This window comes from Lichenostomus cassidix, chromosome 6 (assembly GCF_008360975.1).
Source record: "Lichenostomus cassidix isolate B80296 chromosome 6, HeHo_3.0, whole genome shotgun sequence".
Classification (NCBI taxonomy): domain Eukaryota; kingdom Metazoa; phylum Chordata; class Aves; order Passeriformes; family Meliphagidae; genus Lichenostomus; species Lichenostomus cassidix.
The window spans coordinates 13,287,465-13,312,712 of record NC_139487.1 but is presented as its reverse complement, the minus strand read 5'-3'; the positions used below and the strand labels follow the sequence as shown (position 1 = coordinate 13,312,712).

The 25,248-nt window shown below is 58.2% G+C and overlaps 1 protein-coding gene across 2 annotated transcripts in view; it reads left to right on the top strand.

Moving 5' to 3' along the window:
* The window catches only part of SLIT1 (slit guidance ligand 1), a 61,052-nt gene extending 36,008 nt beyond the window's left edge, over positions 1–25,044 (top strand). The window contains exons 5-38 of one of the 2 annotated variants that reach the window (XR_014853186.1): positions 7,695–7,766; positions 7,907–7,978; positions 8,382–8,453; positions 8,774–8,937; positions 9,322–9,469; positions 9,974–10,045; positions 10,300–10,371; positions 10,481–10,552; positions 10,683–10,826; positions 10,975–11,138; positions 11,251–11,274; positions 11,706–11,850; positions 11,986–12,060; positions 12,289–12,432; positions 12,700–12,843; positions 12,957–13,123; positions 14,188–14,320; positions 15,399–15,467; positions 15,851–15,922; positions 16,146–16,217; positions 16,526–16,597; positions 18,117–18,280; positions 18,604–18,728; positions 18,940–19,037; positions 19,705–19,844; positions 20,229–20,322; positions 20,495–20,632; positions 21,016–21,253; positions 21,342–21,472; positions 21,564–21,718; positions 21,789–22,077; positions 22,444–22,655; positions 22,741–23,377; positions 24,845–25,044. Coding sequence is in view for 1 of the 2 variants with exons in the window: in XM_085065040.1 (XP_084921166.1) it covers positions 7,695–7,766; positions 7,907–7,978; positions 8,382–8,453; positions 8,774–8,937; positions 9,322–9,469; positions 9,974–10,045; positions 10,300–10,371; positions 10,481–10,552; positions 10,683–10,826; positions 10,975–11,138; positions 11,251–11,274; positions 11,706–11,850; positions 11,986–12,060; positions 12,289–12,432; positions 12,700–12,843; positions 12,957–13,123; positions 14,188–14,320; positions 15,399–15,467; positions 15,851–15,922; positions 16,146–16,217; positions 16,526–16,597; positions 18,117–18,280; positions 18,604–18,728; positions 18,940–19,037; positions 19,705–19,844; positions 20,229–20,322; positions 20,495–20,632; positions 21,016–21,253; positions 21,342–21,472; positions 21,564–21,718; positions 21,789–22,077; positions 22,444–22,655; positions 22,741–22,985 (4,198 nt within the window). In the remaining variant the exon portion in view is untranslated. Of the gene's footprint in view, positions 1–7,694; positions 7,767–7,906; positions 7,979–8,381; positions 8,454–8,773; positions 8,938–9,321; positions 9,470–9,973; positions 10,046–10,299; positions 10,372–10,480; positions 10,553–10,682; positions 10,827–10,974; positions 11,139–11,250; positions 11,275–11,705; positions 11,851–11,985; positions 12,061–12,288; positions 12,433–12,699; positions 12,844–12,956; positions 13,124–14,187; positions 14,321–15,398; positions 15,468–15,850; positions 15,923–16,145; positions 16,218–16,525; positions 16,598–18,116; positions 18,281–18,603; positions 18,729–18,939; positions 19,038–19,704; positions 19,845–20,228; positions 20,323–20,494; positions 20,633–21,015; positions 21,254–21,341; positions 21,473–21,563; positions 21,719–21,788; positions 22,078–22,443; positions 22,656–22,740 lie in introns of both variants that reach the window. The other variant, XM_085065040.1, reaches the window with a different exon arrangement.
* Positions 25,045–25,248: the final 204 nt, after the last annotated feature.

Here is a 25,248-nt window from a genome sequence, read left to right as displayed (position 1 = left end):
GATTTATGCACGTCCTGAAATGTTTTGCTAAATCAACATCACCGTGCTGGGGCTGGGACTCCTCTCACTAACTGTTGCCATGAGCATATGTTGCCTTTTACACATGCTCTGCTCGTCTGTCCAAGCAACAAACCTCTCCAGCTTTAACGTTTTTGGAAGCATCTGCATCTCCTGGGAGGGAAGGGACCAGGGCCAGAGTCTGGGGTCAGCACGGCACTTTGAGAAGCCTGAGGAAGGCAGGGTAGTATGCATGAAGCATTGCTCCCTGCTCTGGCATTGTTCACTTTTACTCTTTGCTGTGTGGACACAGTGAACAGGCAGAATTTGTTGATAGGGCTTGTGTCGCTGAGGTCTGTGGTCTGAGACACTCAGCACACCATGGTGTCAAGCTGTGTTTTGCCTTGCTGCAGCAAAGGATTGTTTTGTCCTTATAATATAAGGCTTGGCAAGGAGGAGCTCTGATTCATTGCTTTCACTGGTTCCTGAGAAAATAAGGAAAAAAAGAAATATTACTACAAGAAACCTCAGGTGGGAATGGGGTCAGCTCTCCTAAGGGAAATTATTATTTATTTTCACTTGAACCACAATGGATATGACCCGGTGCCAAGAGATGTTGAGGATGCCCCTTGGGAGGACTGTCCCATGGCCTGGAATCACATCAGCAGCCATGGGTGATGATCTGGATACATAGCCTTTGCACAGGGAAAGGGACCTTCAGGGCCAGGCAGCCTGTCTGATTCAGAGTATGGGGACCCTGCATCTTGCAGGTGGGGACATGAGCCCTGCTGTCCAGCAGGAATGGGGTAGAGATATGATAAAAGAGCATATGGAGGCCAAACTCCCCAGCGCACTGAGGAGCAATGAGCCCTGCACAGGGCAGGAGAGGTCAGTGTGGTGGCCAGAAGGATGGCTGGATGTCCTCAACTCTAGAACCCCGTAGGGACAGCACCCTGCCTTTGCACAGGGCTTTGCTGTGCCACACAGATGTCTCCCGTGCTGAATATAGATTGCTGCCAGCATCCTTGTGCCCTCTGTCTGTACTGTCCCTGCTCCGTGCACCCAGGTACTTTCCCAGTTCCCATCAAGGCTGTGTGGGTCGGGAGGCAGTTTCTGTGGCTGCAGGTTGCAGTCTCCCCCAGCTCGCTGCGGGCTGTGGCAACCGGAGCTAGGAGGATAATGAGATCTTAATAGTCCAATTATATCCCATCGATTTACTCAGCACGTAATTGTTGGCGGCTGGGGCTGCCTGATGAACCGCTCCACTCCGGCTGCCAGCAGGGAGGGCTGTGCCACCCCGCCCAGCCTGGGATGCTCTTCACAGCAACCAGCTGTTCCCCCTTGAACCCCTGCAGGAGCAGCGCCTCCCTCCCCCCTTCCAACTCACTGTCCCCCCCTTCCAGGAGGCGCAGTGACAAGAGTGACAGGCAGAGATTGGAGCAGGGACCCTGGTACCCTGCCCTGGCTGGGCAAGCTGACCCCAGGCTGATGTCCCCCATACTTCCCTGGGGAGTGAAAGGGTTGTGGATCTCTGCCTGCCACTCAAACAGGCTGACAGGAGAAGTGATTCCTGATGGGTGGCAGTCCCTGCCAGCAGAGCAGTGGTGGAGCCATTGTCCATGCAGCCTGCGCTGGACAGTGTGGTGCTACCAGAGGTGTACTCAGCTGGTCTCCCAGCAGCAGGAGCAAGCTCCCGAGCATCCACCTGCAGGTGTTCTTGCCACAGCAAGGCAAGGCAGGTGCATCTCTGCACTTTGCTTCTATTAATTTTCCTTTTGAGCTGGCTGTAGCTGAGAGACCCATGTATTCCTAATTTGGAGGATTCACTCTTAGCTGTGATTTTAAGCCTGCCTTCGTGATTGTGTTGGTCGTCCTTTGTTCTAGTATTGTGAAAAGCAGCAAATAATGTTTTTTTCCCCCTACACCGTGCTGCATTGGACCTTCCAATTTCCCCTTCTGGCCCTGCCCAAGCACCTTTTCCAGAGACCCCACGATATTTTTCCTGAGTGGCAGGAGCTCACACGGAGCTCACCGTGCTGCACTTTGGTTTGTTTGTACCCATGCATCAGGCTCTGCCATCCTGTGTCCTGTGCAAACGCTATCAGTCCCAGGGCTGGGGTTGCAGTGGGTGGCAGGCAGCAGCAGGCAGCACACAGGCTTTCTGTGACCTTGGGGATGGTGAAGTGAGATGGGCTGGGGGCAGTGGGAGGTCTGTCTCATCTTCCTTGGCCAGGACGGAATGGTGCCAGCAGCTGGGCCAGTGGAACCCATTAAAAATCAAACATAATGACATAATGCTGGGGGTACACCACAGGAGCCTGAACCTGAGACAGGACTGCAGGGCCCTGCTCACACTGGCACTGGGGACTGAGGCAGGTGATACAGTGGACAAAACTCTGCCTTGTTACTTGACGCCCTGCTAATGCAGTGGAGGGGTGGCTGCTCCCCATCTCCAGCAAGCAGCTCCCCTCAAGGACACTCCTCCTTGGGCACTGGGTCCTTGCAGCACTGGGGACTTGTGTGCATCACCTCGAGTGGATTGTGTGGCTGGGACATATGGGTGACACTTGCTTCCCCCAGCACAAGGGCTGCAGGTGCTGACTCTGCAGAAGCAGTGGGTGCAGCAGCTCCTGACCTGACATGGCAACCGGAGTGCAAAGCTCCTGGGGCACTCTGGGCTGTCGGTTACTAATGCAAGTGCTGATTAGTCTATTGATCTTTCGTAATGCAGGACTCTTTCTGTCCCTTCAGTTCACCCCTTGTCACCTGTCAGGCAGTGAAGGTGGTGGTGTGAACAGCTGTCAGCCCTGCCTCTGCTCATCCCTCTTCCCTGGACAGGCTGTGCTGGGACAAACAGCATGTGGAGGGTGATCTGAGAGACACCGGGCTGCTTAATAGCTGCCGGTGCCACAGTCTTTGCCGGGCAAATGCCGTTTTCACTCTGGCACAGCACCAGTGGGGCAGGGCTGGGATCCGGGGAGTGCTGGTCCCTGCATGAAACACTGATGCTCCCCAGGTGCTTTGGTGGCTTTGGTTGCCTTGCTCAAGGCTTGGTGGATGGTTTCTGTGGCTGAGCTGGTGTCTGCAGTGACTGGTGCCAGCACTGGTGGAGTGGAGCTGCTGGGCAGTGTCCAGCCTGTGAGCAGGGACCTGTCATGTATTTTCGTGGGAGCCGTGGGTCGGCAGAGGCTGAAATGTTAACGCCTTTGATTTGCACCAGTGAGTAGGAGAGGGTCTGAGAGACCAGGAGATGAGTTTCAAGTGTAGATACCGGCAAGGAAACAATGTCAAGAGAAGAGCAGCCCCCTGCACTTCACCTGTCAGGAGATGGCAACTGCTCCTGAGCGTGCGGGCACTGCCAGGGCAGGAAGTCACTCACCTGCCCCGTGGCTTCGCAGCCCTCACCGGCACGGCTGGGACACGACACGGGCTGCAACTCTGGCCTGGACAAAGTGCCCGTGTGGCTGCCGACACCGGGCAAGATGGACCTCTGCACCACCACCGGAGCCAGCGCAGCGGCCGTGCCAAGTCGGGCTGCCTGGCGAGGGCAGCGCCTTGCCGGAGGGCTGCCAGGCCGCCCCAGCGCTCTTGGCAGGCAGCGGGGGGCTCGGAGGACGCGGGGCCAGCGTCGCTGGGAAGCAATTACCTCCCCGCTGCGTCCAGCCCTAATCCCCTCACACGGCGCGCAAGGAGCCGGCTCGCCAAACAAGGCTCAATCAGGTTAAAGTGTGAAGTCAGGATTAGCAAAAAGAATGAGAGCGTGGTAATAGCCCCGGCCTCCTTGCCCGGCCGCCGCAGCCCCGCTGCGGCCCCCTCCCTCCCGCTCTCCCTCCGGCCCAGCGGGCTCTTGCCGGGGAGATTAAGGCTTGCCGGGGTTTGTTCGCCTGAGTGGGCTCCCCACTGGGAAGCCATGTCGAACAGTTTTGCTCGGGCGCCCCGCTAAGCGCCGGGCAGGGCGTCGCGCTGGGAGGTTGGCTCCTGCCGCCGAGCCCCTGCCAGCCCCGAGGAGCCGCGTCCCTGCGCCTGGCTCCCCGCCGAGGCTCCCCCGGACCCGGTGGCACTGGGACGGGGCTGTGGCTGCCAGGAGAGGCAGCGCCGGGGCACCTCCTGACTCGCTACGGATAACGCGCCCACAGCCATCACACACACGGTGCGGCAAGGCAGCCGGGTGTAAAAGATCTGAGCGGGGAAGCCCCCGAAATCCCAATCCCTGACTGCCACTATCCCTCTCACTGCCCAGCAGGGAGTACTGTGGATATACTCTGGCCACAAGGCTTTGGGGGACATGGAAGAAAAGTGGGTGGCTGCCTTCTCACCATCACACAGCTGTGGGTTGGAGCTGGTTGCTGCTGTTGGACAGGCGTCTACTAGCTCAGAAATCCCTGTGGGGGTTGAGCCTGGTGATGGAGATGTCCTCCATCACCTCCTCACCCCTTGTTCCACCTTTGCATCCCTGGGACTACCAAAGCCCTCTGCACCTTATGCAGTGTAGGGACAAACTCCAGGTCCTCCGGGACCATGGCACAGGGATGGGAGGACAGTAGCACTGTGAATGGGCTGGCTGTTTGGTCGTCTCATGGATTTGATAACCAGGAGCTCTTAAACCCAGAGCTTTAGGACAATACCTGGAAGTGAAACCAGAAAGGGCAGTCAGGGTGACTGTGACAACTCCCCCTCCTCTGTCTGTGCCCGTCTGTCAGCTGGTGCCCAGTGGGGCAGTCAGACCTGTCAGTGCTCGTGGTCACCGCTGCAATCTGGCACTCCACATGAGATGGCAGTGACAGTCATGTATTTGGCGGGGCACGAGGTGGCACCGATGCAGCCGCCGCGGGTGCTGCGAGCGGCACGGCGGAGCGAGGAGAAGCCGTGCCATCTGCTGTTTCTTCTGCGCCAAAGTGTAAAGCAAACATAGCTGGGAGCTATGAAACACCAGGAGGGAAGGGGCCATGCCTTGTTCCAACGCCGGGGCCCGAGGATCCCACAGGCAAAGCATGTGTTTGTCCTGGTGTCGTCAGCTGTGTAACCGTGCAATGTAATCTAAGCCCATTGCCGGGGCCTTGCTGAAACCCGCGCATCCAGCGTCTGTCCCTCTTGGCTTCGGTACCCCAACGGCAGCACTTCATCGGTGACTGTCACAAAAAGCTGTGAAGGGGAGAAACCTCGCAAAGTCAGTTGCAACCTTCTAGCAGCATTTCCCTCGCGAGCTGTAAATGAGCAGCTTGGAGACAGACGCCTGGGTTTACTCCCTGGGCACGCTGGGACTCCCATGTGCTCCAAGCAGAAAAATGGGAGCAAGCTTTCCACGGGGGAACCAAACAAGCTGCAGGCAGGACCTGCCTGGGCAGGCAGTGCCAGAGCTGGGAGAGGGATGCAGAGCACTGAAGTGTGGTGCTCACTGCTGTAATGAGATTAATGTTGGAGGACAGGCAGCTGCCAAGGAGGAATGCAGTGCATTGAATGCATTGCTAGGAAGAGTGGTGAAGTGCACCTGGAGGGTTCATAGAATGGTTTGAGTTGGAAGACACCGTAAGGATCATCTACTTCAAAGCCCTGGCCATGGGCAGGGATGGCGCCCACTAGATCAGGTTGCTCAGTGCCCCATCCAACCAGCCTTGAACGCTTTAAGGGATGGAGTATCCTTAAGTTCTTTAGACAATCTGTTCTGGTGGCTTTCCATCCTCACAGTAAAGAGTTTCTTCCTGACATCTAATTTTGAACTGTCCTCTTTTAGTTTAAAAGTATACCCCCTATTACTGTCTGCCCATGTAAAAAAGTTGCTATATTTTCCAGAGAGTTTTCCAAGGGATTCCTTCTGGGAGAAGGAAAGAAAAGAGAAAATAGGAATTGGTGCAATGCTGTATCTTTCTGAAAGGCCAGTGCAATTCCTGGGCGTCCCCATGCTCATCACATCACATAGCATGAGGAGAAGACGTTTGCATTTGAAGGAGTGCTGGGGCATCAGAGGCTGCTGCAGGTGTCTGGTCCTTCCCCTTTGGAGAGGGTGAGAGGGACCCCGATCCCCTCGTGGGAGGTCGGCCCAGAGTTCTGGGAGTAGCTGGCACAGTCCGGGCAGGCAGAGCAGGCAGCGCAAACGGGGCAGGCAGCACTTGCCGGGGAGGCAGCGCAGGCAGCACTAGCAGGCAGGGCAGCCTGGCAGTGCCGCCACGTGGGTTGCTGTGAAACTGCGCCTGCTGCTCTCAAAGGAGCTGGACTTTTCCTTCTACAGCAGGCTGGGCAGTTCCCGGAGTGGCATCTCCCTTCCTCTGCCCCAGCAATGGTGATTTGCCAGCTGGGTTTGGTTTCCCAGGAACGACCCAGAGTGATGCACAAACTGTGCAGGGGGCAGGGGCTGGTGCATCACACTGGGACTGTGTGGCATCTCCTTGGTGGCTGGGCATCCCAGTGGAAGGCTAGGCGAGCCTGCTGTCCTTGTCTTTTCCTCACGCATCTGTGCAAGTAATGCTGGTGCCTCCCTCTGGGAACATTTTCTTGTTGTTGCAGTAAAGCTTTCAGCTAGAGTGAAGCCCCATTTTGGATACCTCCAGGTATTTTGCAAGCAGCTTGTGCGCCGTGGTGAGCCTGTTTTCTTGGAGGAAATGAGGGCATGGGGAGGAACGTGGATGCTGTGCCTCCATCCTGACCCAGTCCAACAGCTGTAGGGTATCAATAGCAAACAGGCTTTGTTATGTTGAAGCAGAGCTGGTGAGCACTGTGTGTGAAATGCTGACATCTGTGGACACCCTAAAACCACCTCTTGTGGCTGGGATATGGATGTCTATGTGACCTGTGTGATTCTGGGGACACTTAATCTGTGCGGGATGCCCTGGTCCTACTCCTCACTCACCCATGGACTTGCACAAGGAAAATGCTATGTTGTGCTTCAGTTCCCTTGTTCCAGGAAGGAGATGAGAACTTTACCTCCTGCCCCAGGAGTGGCCAGAGCAGGACTCTGCTGGCACAGGGCAGGGAGCAGGCAATGCAGTTGCCAGCCAAGTTCAGAGGAGCTGCTGGCTATTAGGGTGGGAGAGGGAATGGCTGTTTAGGAGCCATAGGGAACAAATAAAACAAACAGGTCCTCCCAGAGCTGAGCCAGTCCACCCAGACACTACTTGCAGTGAGATTTGTGGTCTTGACGGTTTTTAAAAGCCAGCCCAGGCATGGTGGGGAATCTGACCTGCTGCCAGCCCTGCAACATAGAGCCCTTGCTGGCTTGGCATGCCCTGGCATTGCAGAGCAGGTGATTACACAGACAGTACCCTGCAGTGATGAAGTAAATAATGACCCGATTATTCCTGCCCTCTGAAGTGCAGGTCAGGCTCCATGGGAATGCCTCCTGGAGCCACTAAGTGTAATTACCAGTTAATCAGCAGGGACCTGTAATTATAGCAGCCAGAGAGTATTTAAGTATGGAGGGTTTTCCCAGAGCTGTGTCATTCTGCTCTGCTTGTCAGAGCCAGGGACAGCAGTGCCCGGGGAGCCCCTGTCACTTTCAGTCACCATGGATGGAGCTGGACTTGCCTCAGGACAGCCAGCAGAGCAGTGGCCAGCCGAGGACCTGAAGCCCAATTACAGTTTGTCAGAGCCCCTGAGGGATCTGACACGCCAGGGCGTGCTCCTGCCTGTGGATGCCCTGCTCCCACGGGACATCACACTTTCCAGCTACTGCTCATTTTCCTTCCTGCCTCTTTCTTCTGCAGGGACCTGAGTGAGAACTTTATCCAGGCCATTCCCAGGAAAGCATTCCGTGGGGCCACTGATCTCAAGAACCTGTGAGTCCTGGCAGTGTTGGGCATGAGGGAGTTTGGGGTCAGATCCAGCAGAACGAAGTACCAGAAGTGGTCAGGAGTACTGATCGCTCTCTGCCTGGGCTGTCCCAACAATTCTCCCTTTTTCTCCCTTTCTCCTGCAGGCAACTGGACAAGAACCAAATCAGCTGCATCGAGGATGGGGCTTTCCGTGCACTGCGGGGGCTGGAGGTCCTGTAAGTCACTAGGGACAGGCTGGAGCCCTCAGCTGCAACCCGCTGCAGGATGAGGGTGTCCTTGGATGTCCCCACTCCCTGAGGTGCTGCAGGGACATCCCCATCATGCCATTTATCCCTGGGCTTGAGCAGGGGCTGAGCAGGGGTCTGGTGCCACTGTTGTAGAGCTGTGCTCCAGGGCTTGATTGTGCCCAGGGGGCCACCTGGCTGCCCCCAGCTGTGCAGAAGAGAAGCTTGGAAAGGACAGCAAGCCCTGCTGGTGGGTTGGGCTGTCCCCAGCCTGTGGTACTCCATCCATTCACCCTGTGCCAGATTGCTCCCAGGGGCTGCTGCCACTTATACAATCTCACGTTCCCATTTACAGCCTGTCTACCCTGACCAGCCCTTCTTTGTCTTCCTGTAGGACCCTGAATAACAACAATATCACTTCAATCCCTGTGTCCAGCTTCAACCACATGCCCAAGCTGCGGACATTGTGAGTGCCAGGGCCCTGGTGGTGGTGGGAGGGACCTCCTGGGCTAGAGTGGGATGTCCCAAGCTCTGCTGCTGGTGCTGGGGGCTCAGTAGTGCAGGGGTAGCACCATGGGGAAGGAATGGAGGGGACACCCCTGCAGAGCATCCCCAAGTACTGCCAAGCAAGGTGGCCTTGGCAACTGGCACAGATGCTCTTAGGCTCCTCTGTGTCTCCCTCTGAATGCCCCCAGCCTTTGGGATGAGCCAGGCTCAGGCAGCTGGGGGGACAGTGGGGTGGGCAGGAGTTGTCCTGTGGCTGCTGACTGCTCCATCTGCCTGCAGCCGCCTGCATTCCAACCACCTCTTCTGCGACTGCCACCTGGCCTGGCTCTCACAGTGGCTGCGCCAGCGCCCCACCATCGGGCTCTTCACCCAGTGCGCTGCTCCTGCCCAGCTCCGCGGCCTCAACGTGGCTGAGATCCAGAAGAACGAGTTCAGCTGCTCCGGTGAGGGGGGCAGGGGAGGTGGTGGGTGCCAGGGCAGGGACACAGGGGACAAGGCTTGTGCCATCAATGCAGCCCATCTCCACTCCCTGCCATGTGCCCCAGCTCAGAGCCTCAGAACCCATGCTGTAGGTTCATCTCAAGCCAGCACAGTCCGTGGTGTGGGGACAATATGAGGACAGTGTCCCCGTATCAGTGTGATAGTGCATCAGCCTGTGCCTCTGGAGCTTTTGCAGAGGGTTGGGGTGCACCAAGAGCTTATGCACCTGCTCAAGGGTGCCATGAACTGTCCCAGCATGCTGAGCTGGGGTCCCTTCTTCAGGGTGCTGCCACATACTGGCCTGGCTCAGCTCTTTGCAATTCCAATGCTGGCTGCTTCCCTGGCAGGACAAACGGACTCAGCACATGCCCAGCTCTGCAGCTTGTCCTCTGGCTCCTGCCCAGCCATGTGCACTTGCAGCAACGGCATTGTGGACTGTCGGGGCAAGGGGCTGACGGCCATCCCTGCCAACCTGCCCGAGACCATGACAGAGATGTGAGTATGGCCCCACAGCATCACCACCGGCCTCTGAGTGGCTCAAAGCACTGGGGACACTGGAGCAAGCCCCACAGCTCAGCCACTCCACAGGGCAGCAGGCCTTCCCTGCCCTTCTCTCACACTGCCCAGATTTAGCCCTGGATTTAGCTGCATTAAAAATGTAAATAGAGAAGTAATCTCCTTAAAGGAATCCAATTATGGTGCAAAGCCCCTGCTGGGACGGTGCACAAAGCATGTGGGAGGAAGCAGGCACCCCCAAACCCAAGGTGCTGGGGAGGAGAGGTGCTTCCCCCACCCCAGCCACTATGGTTCCTCCACCCATGGCACCTCTCCCTGATGGAGAAAGCCCCAACCCCAGCAAGTTGTCTCTGGGCAGAATATTTCCACACCTGTGAGGTAACTTACTGCGACCTTAGGGGTCCTGCAGCCCCGAGCCCTGTCAGTGAGGTTTTGGGGTTTGGCCAGCCCTAGAGCCCTCATCCCTCCCTCTTCTCTTTGCAGACGTCTGGAACTCAACGGTATCAAGTCCATCCCCCCAGGAGCCTTCTCACCCTACAAGAAGCTGCGGCGGATGTAAGTGTGCAGCCTCTACCCACTCACCCTGATCCCCAACACCCCTCACCCTGCTGGCCACTGCTGAGAGCTGACAGGCATGGGACACCTGCTGTGACATGGGTGCCCCATATGGCAGTACTGGAGGGGAGTCTTGGATACCCCCTTGGCTCTGTATATTGGGTGTTGGGGGTGCTCTCCTGGACCTAGCAGAAGAGTGAGGACATGGGGCAAGAGAAAAGGGGACCAGGCCACCTTCTCCCTTTGCGTTTCAGAGACCTGAGCAACAATCAGATCTCAGAGATCGCCCCTGACGCCTTCCAGGGGCTGCGCTCGCTGAACTCCCTGTAAGTGCCACACTGATGTGGATGGGGTGGGGTGGATGCTACACCCCCTTAACCGTGGTACTCCCACCCCACTCCCCCCATCTCTCTCATACCAGCCATTCTCTCCCAGGGTGCTGTATGGCAACAAGATCACGGACCTCCCCAAGGGCGTCTTTGGAGGACTTTTTGCCCTGCAACTGTTGTAAGGCACCAGTGGCTGTGTGGGATGCTTTTCAGGGACACAGGGAAGCAGGACTGAGGTCCCTAGCACCCATAGTGCAGTGAAGGGGGGTCCCCAGACTCACATTGCTCCCTCCCTCCCTCCCTCCCAGGCTTCTCAATGCCAACAAGATCAACTGTGTACGGGCAGATGCCTTCCAGGACCTGCAGAACCTCTCACTGCTCTCACTCTATGACAACAAGATCCAGAGCCTGGCCAAAGGCACGTTCACCTCCCTGCGAGCCATCCAGACTCTGTGAGTGTCCATACCAACTCCCATGCCTGGGCAGGCAAGCCCCTGGGGGAAAAGCATCTCCAGAGCTGGAGCTGGTGATCACCCACTGCCCCTGGTGGTTTGTCACCCACTGTCCCTGGCAATGTGTTACCCGCTGTCCCCGGCATAGGCACCTGGCCCAGAACCCTTTCATCTGTGACTGCAACCTGAAGTGGCTGGCAGATTTCCTCCGTGCCAACCCTGTTGAGACCAGTGGAGCTCGCTGTGCCAGCCCCCGGCGCTTGGCCAACAAGCGCATCGGCCAGATCAAGAGCAAGAAATTTCGCTGCTCGGGTGAGAGCTGTCCCCAGCCCTGTCACGGGCATCCTGTGGCATGGCTGTCCTCAGCCCTGTCCCAGCCTGGTGCCTGTGTGCTCAGAGTGCTGATGTGCTTTTTTTTTCACAGCCAAAGAGCAGTATTTTATCCCAGGTGAGTGGATATATGCATAGGTGTGTGCATGGTGCCTTTTGGCCAGTCTGCCTGTGGGGGTGTTGTGCCAGAGCCCGGTGGTCTGGCCCAGCAGAACCACACTTAATTAATTTACCAGGATACGAGGATGTGTTGTGGCATCTCCCATCGTGCTGTTAGCTGGATGGGCACAGAGGTGTCCCCAGGATCCAGCTCTGTTTGCAGGAGGGTGGTGGGCAGTGCAGCACTCCATGTACCCAGGACAAATATCCCTGCAGATAAGCTGCTTTGGGCATGGACAAGAGTAATATGTGCACAGGAGCTGGAATGAGGGGGGCTTGGGAAGAGAATGAGACCAGGTGGGGGTGTGGGAGGATCAGAGGGAGAGGGGGCAGGTGCAGCCCCCTGTGCCTCTGCTCATCGGAGCCCATGCTGCCCTCACCATCACCCAGGGACAGAGGATTACCAGCTGAACAGTGAATGCAACAGTGACGTGATCTGCCCCCCGAAGTGCCGCTGTGAATCTGGTGTGGTTGAATGCTCCAATTTGAAACTCACCAAGATCCCAGATCGCATCCCGCAGTCCACAGCTGAGCTGTAAGAGTCTGCTCTCATTCTGCCTTCTCTCCTGCAGCAGGTGCCTTGCTGGCACTAGGGTTTGGCTCAGAGTTCGGGCTGTGCCAGGCACTTTGCAGCCATCTCCTGAGCTCTTTTCCCTGCTGCCCACTGTAGACGCCTGAACAACAATGAAATCTCCATCGTGGAGGCCACTGGCATTTTCAAGAAACTGCCGCATCTGAAGAAAATGTGAGTATTGGGCAGGCACAGCCATGTCAGGAGAGCCTGAGGGCTAGGAAGGCACATAGGGGTCCCGATGCCAGGGCAGACTGGGGTGTGAAATGGAGAGCATGTCCCAACCTGAGGGTCCTCTGAGGGACTGGTGTCACGAGGTGCTTAGTGGGATCTGGGGCAGGCAGGCTTCAGGATGAGGTCAAGGCAGAGCCCGCATCCCAGCCTGCTTTTCCCTCTCCACAGCAACCTCAGCAACAACAAGGTGTCGGAGATCGAGGATGGGGCGTTCGAGGGGGCATCCTCTGTCAACGAGCTGCACCTCACTGTCAACCAGCTGGAGTCTGTGCGGAGCGGCATGTTCAGGGGCCTGGACGGGCTGAGGACACTGTGAGTCCCCTCTCCTCCGTGAGCACAGGGATGGGGACATCCCTGCTCCTTGCCTCCCTGCAGGATGTGTACTCCAGCTCAGCAGTGGCCTGCCCATTGGCTGGCTGTATCCAGTGCTGGGTGGGCAGGTTTTTGCTGCTCAGGGACTTGCTCAGGCTCATTCTGCTGCCCAACACTGAGGTGGGCACAGCCTGGGCACTGCTGAGATGGGCTTCCCCTGTGGTGCCTGCCCGTGTTGTAGGTGCCCTTGTTCTCTTTCCTCTGCAGGATGCTGAGGAACAACCGCATCAGCTGCATCCACAATGACAGCTTCACAGGGCTGCGCAACGTCCGCCTGCTCTCCCTGTACGACAACCAGATCAGCACCATCGCGCCGGGCGCCTTTGACACGCTGCAGTCCCTCTCCACGCTGTACGTCCGGGCCCCGGGGGGATGCTCCCAGCCTGTCTGCATTGCATCAGGCTGCAGGTGCCCTTGGCTGGTGGTTGTTCAGGTGCTGCCCTTGTGCTCCTTCCCGTGTGCAGGAACCTGCTCGCCAACCCCTTCAACTGCAACTGCCAGCTGGCCTGGCTGGGAGAATGGCTGCGCAAGAGGAAGATCGTGACAGGGAACCCTCGCTGCCAAAACCCCGACTTCCTCCGGCAGATCCCGCTCCAGGACGTGGCTTTCCCCGACTTCAGGTGTGAGGAAGGTAACTCGTGGGCCCTGCGGCACCGAGGGTGAGGGGAGACCAGGCTGCTCCTCCCAAGATGACACCCTGCTCCTTGTTCCTAGCACCATCCCTGCTCCCAGGATGTGCCTGTGGCAAGCCGGTAGCTCAGGGGTCCCCGTGAATGCCCTCCCCTAATACTAAAGTTTCCCTTCCTGGTACCCAGCCCTTGGGGCTGCACTCAAATAACCACTCAGAAGCCAGGAGAGGAATTTGCACCCACTACACCTCGTGGCTCTTGTATGTAGGTGGGTCTGTGCTAGCAAACACTGTGCCCTGGATGCTGACAGGAGCAGATGTGTAGGCAAAGCCCACCGGGATTCATCCTGCTCCTTCCCTCCTTCCCTTCTCAACCTTGCACATGCGCCAGAGCTGGGCAGATGGAGCAGACGGAAGTATGCGTGGGGAGAAAAACCTTTTTTTATATATTTTTTTTTAAATTTAGAGCAGCTTTTGAGCCCTCTGGAAAATATTTACAAACAAATCATCCTCTCTTCTGCTTTCCCTCCTCCACCACGTCAAAGACTGAAGGGTTGCATCCTGCACCTTTCCTAGCCGTGCGAGATAGCATACGGTTGTCCCAGGGATGCCTCTCCTGCAGGATTCCAGCATCACGGCAGGGATGGGGAGCAGTGCCAGCTCCTCTGGCTTCTCCTCATAGGCTCCACGCTGTCTAACCTGTGTCTGGGAAATGGGTGAAGGATGTTGTTTTAGAAGGATTTGCAGGGCTGAGCCCCTTCTTCTATACCCCTATCTCTGTTGTCCCTGTGACTGCGTTTTTGCATGAAAATGGTGACAATCAGAGCAGCCTTGAGCTGGCTGGTTGTATCCACACCAGTGGGGCAGGTGATTTCTGGGAGCAGGAGTGATTCCTGCACTGCTAACTCCCGACTGCTATAGCCTGCAGCACCCTGCTTGGGGGTGGGGGAGAATGGTTGGCATGGGAGGGGAGCCATCCTAGGCAGGCACAAGGCATTGAATCTGACCTCACTCGATGCCCAAGGGCTGGACCCTGGTGACTTGGTGGCTTTCCATGCCTGGTGTAGGTAAGGAGGAGACCAGCTGCATCCCCCGGCCCCAGTGCCCACAGGAATGTACCTGCCTCGACACAGTTGTCCGCTGCAGCAACAAGCACCTCAAGGCCCTGCCCAAGGGGATCCCCAAGAATGTCACAGAGCTGTGAGTAGTGGGCAAGTACCCAAGCACTCCCCCTAGCCCTCCATCAACTTTACAGCTCTGGGTGAGGGGCCTCTGCTGTGGGGATGCAGGAGTCAGAGCAGAGACTCCTGGACTCCTCCCCACACCCCCATCCTGGCCTGGTAGTGGGAGTAGGACCCCCACCCATCCAAGGAATCCTGTCCAGCTGCAACACCAGCAAATGGCTCAGCAAGAGTCTCTCTGATGATTCAGGGCTACCAAGGGTATCCTGCAAGAAGTGTTGTCACCCAGCAGCTGGGACCCTTGTCTTCAGCCCTTGGGAAGGGACAGCAAGGGACAACCACCCCCTGAAGCTGTGGTCCGCATGCAGCCATTTAGCTCAGGGCTCTGTGGTTCCCAGGAGCTTTCCATCAGCAGCAGGGACAGGGACACCCTGCCTCTGCCACCCCCTCTCACCACAGCTGCAGTGATGCCTTGGCAGTGCCAGCCCCAGCCCCAAGCACTAGGGCACTTTGCCTGCTGTCAGACACCCATCACCATGGATGTCAGGGAGACAGCAGGGAGCTGGATGTGCAGGCTCCCTGATGCCCATCGCTGTGAAAGGGTCTCTGTACCCATCAGGATGAGGGATGGCAGCAAGTCCTGTGCTCAGGGGGTGCGGGCACTGGTTGGGCACATATATATATGCATACCACCCCCACATCTCCCTCCACTGTCTTGCACACCCCTCCTCTCTCTACATCCTCCGCTATCTCTCACATGCTCACACATGCCTTGGGAGCGGTTACAGCCTCCCACGCTCACATCGGATGTGTAAATGCGGCACATGGCTGGCTGTGCTTGCACACGTAGGCTGCTGGGAGACTGTCCCCAGGGACATGCCTGCAAACCCAGGTGTGCTAATGCACTCACACACAAGCTCCCCTGCAAGCCCAGGTATCCCCTGAGAACCCCTTGGGCCCTGGGTGTGGGAGGGAGGTAATGCTGGAGATGCTTCTTGCAGCCTGAAGTCCATGGTGGTGCACAGGAGGAAGAAGGGGCAGAGGGAGGAATCTCCCGCTTCTCAGGTGCCCTAAGGTGCTTGTGTTCTCCCTTGCAGCTACCTGGATGGAAACCAGTTCACTCAGGTCCCGGGACAGCTCTCTACCTTCAAGTATCTGCAGCTTGTGTAAGTAGCCAGGAGCAGGAGCCCAGGCAGCTGGAAGCACTGCTGGAACTTGTGGCTGAGGGCAGGGAGTGTCTCCATGGTGTGTGATCCTGCAGAGGGGCCTGGCAGTGTGCAGGGACCCCTGACATCCCTGTGTGTCCCTCCTCTGCTCTGGAACACAGCTGGCTGGCAGCTCAGCCTCTGGCTGCTCACCTCCTGGTGCCAGGTGTGGAACAGAGCAGGGACAAGTGGCATTGCTGCCTCACCCTGTGTGACAGCCATGCTGCTCCCCAGGAGGCTGTGCTATGCTGTTGTTTGGACCTCATTGCAGCTGAGCAGGCTGGGGAGCAGTGAGAGGGGACAGGGCTCAGCTGGCTCCAAGCCCTGGGGTTTCTGTTTTCCAGCGATCTGAGCAACAACAAGATCAGCTCCCTGAGCAACTCCTCCTTCACCAACATGAGCCAGCTCACCACGCTGTAAGTGTAGTCCCTGCAGTGCCACACTGGGCTGCAGCCCAGCTGAGCTGTGTGGGCTGTTCTAGGGGACCCCAAAGCCTAGGGGGTGCTGGGGACACTAGGGTCTCCACCCTCTGCCTGGGTGAAGCTGGGGCTTGAGATGGAGCTCATGCAGGGGCAGCGTGTAGCCCAGGGTGGGTTTCTTGCAACACACACAGCTGTGTTGCCTGCTTCCCTTCTGCAGGATCCTCAGCTACAACTCCCTGCAGTGCATCCCTCCGCTGGCCTTCGAGGGCCTCCGCTCCCTGCGGCTGCTGTAAGTACCTGCTCACAGCCCTGCCCACAGCCCTGCTTGGCCCCTTCTCTGCTGCTGCCTGTGTCCCTGTGTCCCCTGTGCCCACTTGGAGCTGGGTGCAGGCAGGTGGGCAGAGTAGAGGCTGCAGGAGGGACACAGGAAGGTTCTGTGAGAGCAGATGTGCATTTGCAACACTGACAGTGTGGTGTGGTGGGGTGCAGCTCTGCCACCCACACCTGGACCTATGGGGTGAGGGTAGCCCAGCTGCCCACAGTCCTTGCTGCCCACCTTGGAGCCCCGGGCATCACAAGACTTTCTGTTCTCTGCAGGTCTCTCCATGGCAATGACATTTCCAGCCTCCCCGAGGGCATCTTCACAGATGTCACCTCCCTGTCCCACCTGTGAGTATCTCCTTCCACTCTGCAGGGCTCAGGGCTGGACGCAGGAACCGTAGACCTTTAAACACCACTGGGCTGAGCTTGTCTTCCCTGGAGGGTGAACTGCCTTCTCCCCTCTTCTCTAGGCTGGTACCTGCAACATCATTTGTTGGGTAGTGCTGTGGCCCACTGCCCATGCTCAGGCTCAGATCCAGGTGTGCAGCTGAGTCTCCCAGTGCTGCTGGGATGTCCCTATGGTCTTAGGTGGATGTGGTGTGGGGTCCTTCCCCAGCCCATCAGATCTCTGGGGAGCCCCAAGATGTAGGTCAAGCCATGCAAAGTGGTGGCACGCCTGTGGGTTGGCAGGGGCTGCTCTGACACACACCAGTGTGTTGTTAGCCTTCTGTCAGTGCACTTCCCTGCAACAGCCCCACCAGACTGTCATCAAGTATCCTCCTGCCAGCAGTGGTGTTTCAGCCCCTCTTTGAGTGAGCCTGCACCCCAGGACCACTGCCCCATACTCACCACCTGGGGCCAGGTTTTAACTTCACTCACAGTGTCTTTTTGGTCCCCTCCCTGTCTTCACTAAGCTGTTTCCAGCTGCCTGCTCCTGGCATCCTGGGGGTCTCAGGCTGTTCCTTCAGTCTGCAAAGAGCACCTTGATTTCCAATCCTGGCCTCCTTAGTTTCTCTGGGAGCAGCACAGCTTGCTCTGCTCCGATTTGCCTTGGCTGTGCTGCCTTGGCTGCTGCCAGCTGGCACTGCCAGTTCCCACAGGCTGAGCTGTGTCACTGCCGGTACTGTGGGTGCTGTAGGACCAGGTTTGTCAGCCCCAGCAGATCTACTGTCCCTACTGCCTGCCCTCTGGGCTGCCATCTCCTTCCTTTGTCACGTGTTTGTCACACTGATCCTCCATCACTGCTGACTTTTGCAGTCAAGGAGGATACAAAGACATATCCAGCCCTTAGCCTCCCACATCATCCACTGCTTCCATACCCTTCTCTGCTGTGGAGCAGAGCAACCCTCCATCCTCCTTCTCCTTTCCCAGAGCACTTCCTTGCTTTCCCCCAATGCTGTCTGCACAAGCTCTGGCCATGACCCACTGCACATCCCCACCACTGCACTCCTGTGTCTCTGTCCTGCAGGCTTGTGCAGCAGAGCCCAGCCTGGACCTGCAGCTCCCATGCAGGTCCTGTTGTTTCTGCATGGCCTCAAGGTACTTTGCCCAGTTTGCTGGCATCAGGCATCTTTGCCCATATACTGGAGAGGGACTGCCAAGAATTTCTGTGTGGGCAGTGGAGGAGAGCTCCAGAGCAGAACACAGAGCACCACATGGGCTGTGGGTCTGGCAGAAGAGTGGTCTGACTGGGCAGCATTGTGGGGCTGTGTGTCCCAGTCCTCCCATTTCAGGCAGCACCTCTGGTGGGTCCAGAAATGGAGGAGCACTTGTTTGCCTATCATGTGGACACCTGGTCAAGTGACAGAGTTGTGCCCAGTTCCCTCTGTGTGGCAGCAGGTGCAATTTTGCCCCTCTCCTCCTGCAGAGCCATCGGGGCCAACCCCCTGTACTGCAGCTGCAACCTGCGCTGGCTCTCCAGCTGGGTCAAGACAGGGTACAAGGAGCCAGGCATTGCCCGCTGCGCTGGGCCTCCCGACATGGAAGGAAAGTTGCTGCTCACCACCCCTGCCAAGAAATTTGAGTGCCAAGGTGAGAAGTGCTCACGCTGTCTACCCATGCCCTCCACAGCAGAGCAATGCTTTTTGAGCCTGGGTCGCTCCAGGACTTCGTCTGTTGAGCTGCCTTGTGGTGGAGGGGGACCAGGATGCTTCCATCCTCTTACCTGACTGGTGGCACATCCCTGGTGACTGAGCAAACTGGTGGCTGTCCCATTGCATGGTGCACAGCCCCTTGGCAGGACAGGCTGTGCTCCCAGCAACAGCTGAGGCTCTGCCCCCACATCAGTGCTCACAAAAGGACACGTCCCATCACTCCTTGCACTGATGGTCATTTCCGTGCCTCTCGTCCCACAGGCCCACCTGCCCTGAGCGTCCAGGCCAAGTGCAACCCCTGCCTCTCCAGCCCCTGCCAGAACCAGGGCACCTGCCACAATGACCCCCTTGGCTCCTACCGCTGTGCCTGTCCCAGTGGCTACAAGGTACCCTTGTCCCAGGTGTCCCCAGTGCGTGGTGACATGTCCCTGCAGATGGCAAGGGAGCAGAGCAGGTGCTCTGCCATGCCCCTGGGGCTTGCTGCCTGTGGGACCACCTACCCTCCCTGTGTGCCGCAGCGTCCTGCTGAGTGGGATGGGGAGAGCTGGGCAGGTGCTGTGGCACCCTCCTTGCTCCCACCTTTCCATCCTTCCCCAGGGCAAGGACTGCGAGGTGGCACTCAGTGGCTGCTCTTCCAACCCCTGTGCCAATGGGGGAACCTGCCAGCCTCAGGAGGGAGAAGGAGCTGGGTTCAGGTGAGCACTGGACAGGACTCCATGTAAGGTGGCTGTTTGGGCAGTAGCATGGAGCCATGGCATCCCACAGAGAGAAGTTCTGATACTTCCTTCCCCTCCTGCATGCTCCCTTGAACATATAGCTGGGATATTGCATTCACATCGGAGCTTCAGCTCATGTTGCCTGCCTCCCCATGCCCCCCAACCCAAAAGGCTAGGTCAGTGGCAGGGGAGAGGAGGGTACCATCACCACAGGAGGCAAGGGGAGGTAGAGGGCAGTGGGATTTGGGACTGGGATTGGTTGCTGTGGTCTTGGAGTCACTGCTGCTCCCCGCAGGACTGCCTTACCCTCACACAGCCCTCACTGCCCTGAATGCTTTAGGCCATTCTGGGAATCAGGCTGCAATTAGGAGCTGAAAATAGTTGGCAGGCTGGGGGTGAGGAGGTGGGCTGTGCAGCCCCTACTGGTGCTGAGAGGCCTCTTAGCCTGTTGTGGCAACACAGCATCCTTGGGCAGGCTGTGCTGCCACCCACCCCTGTGGCCAGTATTTGACACGAGGACACCAAATCCAGCTCTTGGTGTGCATGTGTGCTCTGCACTAAGGCCCTGTGCTGGTCATTTTGGGGGAGCCACCCCAAAATGTTCCATTTCCTTCTCCTCCTTGACACTGCCCCGGCCTGGTGACAGGTGCCTGTGCCCATTGGGCTTCGAGGGCTCGAGCTGCCACGCCACCAGCGACCCCTGCCAGGAGCACAGCTGCGAGAACGGGGGCTCCTGTGTGCCCAGTGCCACCAACTACACCTGCCTTTGTCCTGCTCACTACACAGGTACCCAGAATGGGGGCTAGTCATCTCCAAATGGCACAGACCTGGCACAGGAATGTGTCCAGTGCTTCTGCCCACCCTTGAGGGCTAAATAGCTCCTCTGCCTGCTGCCTCAGAGCCTGTTACCATGGCCTCTGGGCTCAGCTGTCTTGAGTCTGAGTATATCTAGCTGAATCCCCACACCCTGGGATGCCCTCGGTGCATGGCTCAGACAGGAGCTGCCTCCAGGGTAGCAGAGCCCTGCGCCTGTGGGGTGCAAGGTGTGGGCTTGGCAGCTCCATGCCTTGAGCTGAGTCCCTCAGGGGTTCCCTCTGCGCTGTGGGGACTGGGAAGGCTCTTCTGGGCATCCCAGAGGAGCTGCTGGGCACCCCCTCTTCTGCCTTGCAGGGGAATTCTGTGAGCAGCCACCCAATTTCTGCTCAGCCGAGCTCAACCCCTGCCAGCATGACTCCACCTGCATCTCCACCAGCCAGGGTCCCAGGTGAGCCCCCTCCTCTCCAAACCACTTTTCCCATCTGTCCGGGGATGGATAGATTTGCTTTTTGGAGACTGCAATGAGGGGGCACAGGGGGGAGGTTGACAGGAGGAGGAGCAGGCACCCACTGGTGCAGGGGGGAAGGAAAGGGCAGCCTTGAGCCCCCTGCCTGCCCCAGGTGTGAGTGTGCACCCGGCTATGTGGGGAGCAACTGCAGCGAGGACTTCGACGACTGCCAGGACCACCGGTGCCAAAACAATGCCCGCTGCCTGGATGAGGTGAACGGCTACTCCTGCCTCTGCACCGAGGGCTACAGGTACCACCAGGAAGACACAGGACACCTGGGATAGTGGGGATGGTTATGTGTCACTGTGCAGAAAGGACAAGTCCTGGCTGCCAAGTCAGTCTGTCCACATATCCATCCATCCATCCATCCATCCATCCATCCTCAGTGCGAGAGGAAGGAGTGAGGCTGGGAGTGTGTGTCTGTGGGGATGGAGGCTGGGAGGAGCCAGCACCCCTGGGGAGGGACCCCAGGACACAGCTCAGCATCCAGTGTCACAACTCTGATGCCAATGTCTGGAGAGCCTCCCCAGGGACCCCAAATCAGGGGGGGTGCTGTCAGAGCCCTGTGGGGCAGTGGGCAGGGCATAGGATACTTTCCCAACCCCAAGCTCAGCAGCACCCTTGGCCCCACAGTGGCCAGCTCTGCGAGATGCCACCCCACGCCGCTGGCCAGCCTGGCCTCTGTGAGCGAGCTGAGTGCCAGAATGGGGCCCCATGTGTGGAGCGGGGTTCCCGTGCCCTTTGCCAGTGCCTCCCTGGCTTCGGCGGCCCAAAATGTGAGAAGCTGCTGAGCGTCAACTTCGTGGACCGTGACACATATCTGCAGTTCACCGACCTGCAAGACTGGCCCCGGGCCAATATCACCCTTCAGGTGAGGGCTGGGGGGGTGTGGGGGCTCCGAGGGATGGCACTGGGGGTGCTGCCTCAGGGATGTGGGCTCCCACCTCTCTCTCTGGCAGGTCTCCACGGCTGAAGGCAATGGCATCCTGCTGTACAATGGTGACAGCGACCACATGGCTGTGGAGCTGTACCAGGGCCACGTGAGGGTCAGCTATGACCCTGGCACCCACCCCAGCTCAGCCATCTACAGGTACCTGCCACCCCTTCCCCACTCACTGGGGACCACCACCCCCATTGTTTCAGCCTGGGGGCATCCCCAGTGACCCAGCCATCCCCATCAGTGCTGAGACCATCAACGATGGGCAGTTCCACACCGTGGAGCTGGTGACCTTCGACCAGATGGTGAACCTGTCCATCGATGGTGGCAGCCCCATGACCATGGACAACTCGGGCAAGCACTACACGCTGAACAGCGAGGCTCCCCTCTACGTGGGAGGTAGGACAGGGACTGGGTGATGGAGGGCACGGGGGACATCCGGGTGCACTGATGGTCGTGCTCTCCCCAGGAATGCCTGTGGATGTCAACTCGGCTGCCTTCCGCCTCTGGCAGCTCCTCAACGGCACCAGCTTCCACGGATGCATCCGCAACCTCTACATCAACAACGAGCTGCAGGACTTCACCAAGACGCGGATGACGCCGGGGGTGGTGCCGGGCTGCGAGCCCTGCCGCAAGCTCTACTGCCTGCACGGCATCTGCCAGCCCTCGGGCGCCCAGGGCCCCGTGTGCCACTGCGAGCCCGGCTGGGACGGGCCCCACTGCGACCAGCCCCGCGGCGGCCCCTGCCAGGGGCACAAGTGAGTGCCCTCACCCCATTGTTGGCCCTACCCACCCCTCCCACTGGCTGCTCGCCCTGGCCTGCAGCTGGTTCCTGGTGCTGTGCCGTGTCAGTCCTGTGCCATCACAGTGGTGCTGTGCCACGGCACTGCCCCGCCATGCCACTAGCACAGAGTTGTGCCAGGCTGTTCTGTGCTGGTGGTGCCATGCCAGAGGCACAGCAGTGCTGTGCCACAATGGCTGTACTGTACCAGGTGGTGCTGTACCAGTCCCAGTGCAATACTGTGCTGGTGCTGAGCCATGCCGTGCTCAGTGCTGGTGGGCTGTGCCTGCTGGTGCCACGCTGTGCCATGCCAGTGGGTTCTGATGGCACTGGATGCCCACAGGTGTGTGCACGGGCTGTGCCTGCCCCTCGATGCCCTCTCCTACAGCTGCCAGTGCCATGAGGGCTACCAGGGTGCCCTCTGCAACCAGCCTGCTGAGCCACCCGACCCCTGCCGCCGCCAGCCCTGTGTCCATGGCCACTGCCACCTCACCCCGGGTGGCCAACCCACCTGTGAGTGCCACGATGGCTACACCGGAGCCCTCTGTGATCAAGGTAGGATCTGAGGAGGTGGGTGTCCAGAGAGGGCAGCCCCATGCCACGACACCAAGCTGAGCATCGTTGTCCCACCATCCCACAGAGCCGGAGTGCCGCGGGGAGCCAGTGCGGGACTACCACCAGGTGCAGCGGGGCTATGCCATCTGCCAGACGACACGGCCAGTGGCCTGGGTGGAATGCCGGGGGACCTGCGGTGGCCCTGATGCCAGCTGCTGCACTGGGCTGCGGCTCCGGCGCAGGAAATACGCCTTCGAGTGCAGCAATGGTGCAACCTTCGTGGAGGAGGTGGAGAAGCCCAGCAAGTGTGGCTGCAGCCAGTGCCTGTGAGCAGCCACCGGCCCTGCAGAGCCAGGGGGCTGGTGGGGAGACCCCCAGAGCCAAGGACCTCACTTTCCCCTGCGGGCATGATGCTGCTCTCTCGGTGTTCGGAACTGCAGCTGCATCTGAGGAGCCCAGCAGAGGGTAGAGCTGGTGCATCTAGAAGGTTGGGAAGGAAACAGAAAAAAAAAAGGAAAAAAAAAAAAGAAAAAAAAAAGAAAAGAAAAAAACCCACAAACAAAGCAAATGTGTAGATAGAGAATTTTTTTAAGAACTGCAGCTACACAGATGTGTGGATATGGAGTGGACACCCTGCCCAGCTGCCCCATCCTCTCCCTGTGGCACTCTGCCTCCCTGCTAGTGCAGCCCCACAGCCATGGAGGGCAGTGCCTGCATCCCCGGTTAGTCCCCTCCCTGGCAGCCCTGTCCTTTGCATCAGCCCAGCAATCTGAGGGCTTTTTCAACACCTGGGACTGGAGAAGGGGGCCTAACATGGCAGAGCCCCTTGAGCCTTGGAGAGGGCTGTGTGGTGTAGCCAGCATTCTGCAGTCCTGATGAGCCCATGCCCACTTTCCCATCCTCTCCTCCAGCAGCCCTGGTCTCTCTCCCTGCAGAGTGCTGGAGCCCCAAGTACCCCACATAATGACACCAATTCCATGGCCACAGCCTGACCCTCTGGTGACACCCCCCCTCTGTGCATGCTGGCTGGGGTCTACAGTGCATGAGCACACATGGGTCCAGCCCACTGTGGTCACACCAGGGCCACACCAGTAGGAACAGGACCAGGGCAGCACCAGGCACACTGAATGGGGGACAGGCAGCAGTGCACAGATGTCTCTGAGGGTTCCAGTGTCAACCGGCCCTGTACCATGGGGACCAGCACTGTGCCATTTATGTGGAGAGGGCCTCAAATACCCCTGGCTCAGCCAGGTGGCTCTGCTCAGAGGTGGGAGCTGTGTGAGGGCAACACAGGAATCCCCTTTTTCCAGGCTCTAACCTGGGGGAGTGGTCCTGCAGCTGGGCAAAGGTGCCCCATGTCCTACTGACCCAACCAGCAGGAGCAAGAGGCTGCTGGTACAGCTGGGATGCGGGTTTGCCGTGCCCATCACTGGGGCTTCAGTCTTGTGTGTGCCAAGTTGAAGAGGCTGAAGATGTCCAAACGTGCAAGCCTGGAGCCAACACTGCTGCCAGGGCAGGATCCACCAGCTCTTGGACTCAAGTGCCCATGCCCAGCATCTCTCCAAAGCCCACAGTGCCTGGACATGTGCTGGGCTGGTGTGGGAGCAGGGGCACATGGGGAGCTTGTGCCAGGGTACTGCATGCACCCAATATCCACAGCAGCATCACCTCTACAACTCTGGGGGCCAGGGATGGTGGGGGCTCAACCTGGGACACTGCACATGGCTGGACAGTGAAACACCACCCTGGTGGACAGACCCATCCCAGGGCAGCAGTCCTGGGTCTCTCCATCACGCTGCTCCAGCACGTCAGCTTCAGGTCCACACTGCCGGCTGTGGCCAGGCTCTGAGCATTTCCACCGGATACACCCAGCTCTGCAGGTGCTGTCACCATCCCTGCTCACCACTGGCATCCAGGGCGTTCCCACCACCACGGGGATGTGTTTCTGCCACAAATGCCCTCTCCATGGGAGCTCCTCTGCCACACAGAGGAGCTGGGATGCGTCTCATTTTGCCTGTGGCCCACCTGGGGCTTGGTTGTGTTGTGTTTCTGTTCTTGCTGTATGCTAACCGCTAAAGTATCTCTTTATACAGAATACTTACAGATTCTAATATATATTTGTATTTCATTTTGTTATAGTATTTTTATATGTTTGGGGTCAACAAATGATGTTTTCTTTTTGTTTACAGATGCTACTGGGCAGGAAAATGACGGTGGCTTTGTTTGGCCTGTGGGGTTTGTGTGTGTCACTATTGAAGACGCTGGTTTGTACTAGGCTGGCGAGGGAGGCACTGGGCATCCTTCCGCTGGCAGAGGCTGTATTGTTTTAGGAGATGTTTGGTATTGTCTATGTTGTCTTCCATGTGAACATGACATTTATTCATTCAGAGGCTTGGCCTCTTCTTTCCTGGTGGGGAGAAGGGGGCAGCTGGTGCTTGGGAGCTGCTGATTGTGTGAGGAGGTAGCACAGGATGGAAAGAGTTGGTCCTGCCTGGGGGGATGATTTGCTACTCCTGGAGCAGCCCTGGCCAGTGCTTCTGGCCAAAGCATTTGCCCCCACGGTACAAGGACAAGCAGCCACGGTTATCCATGA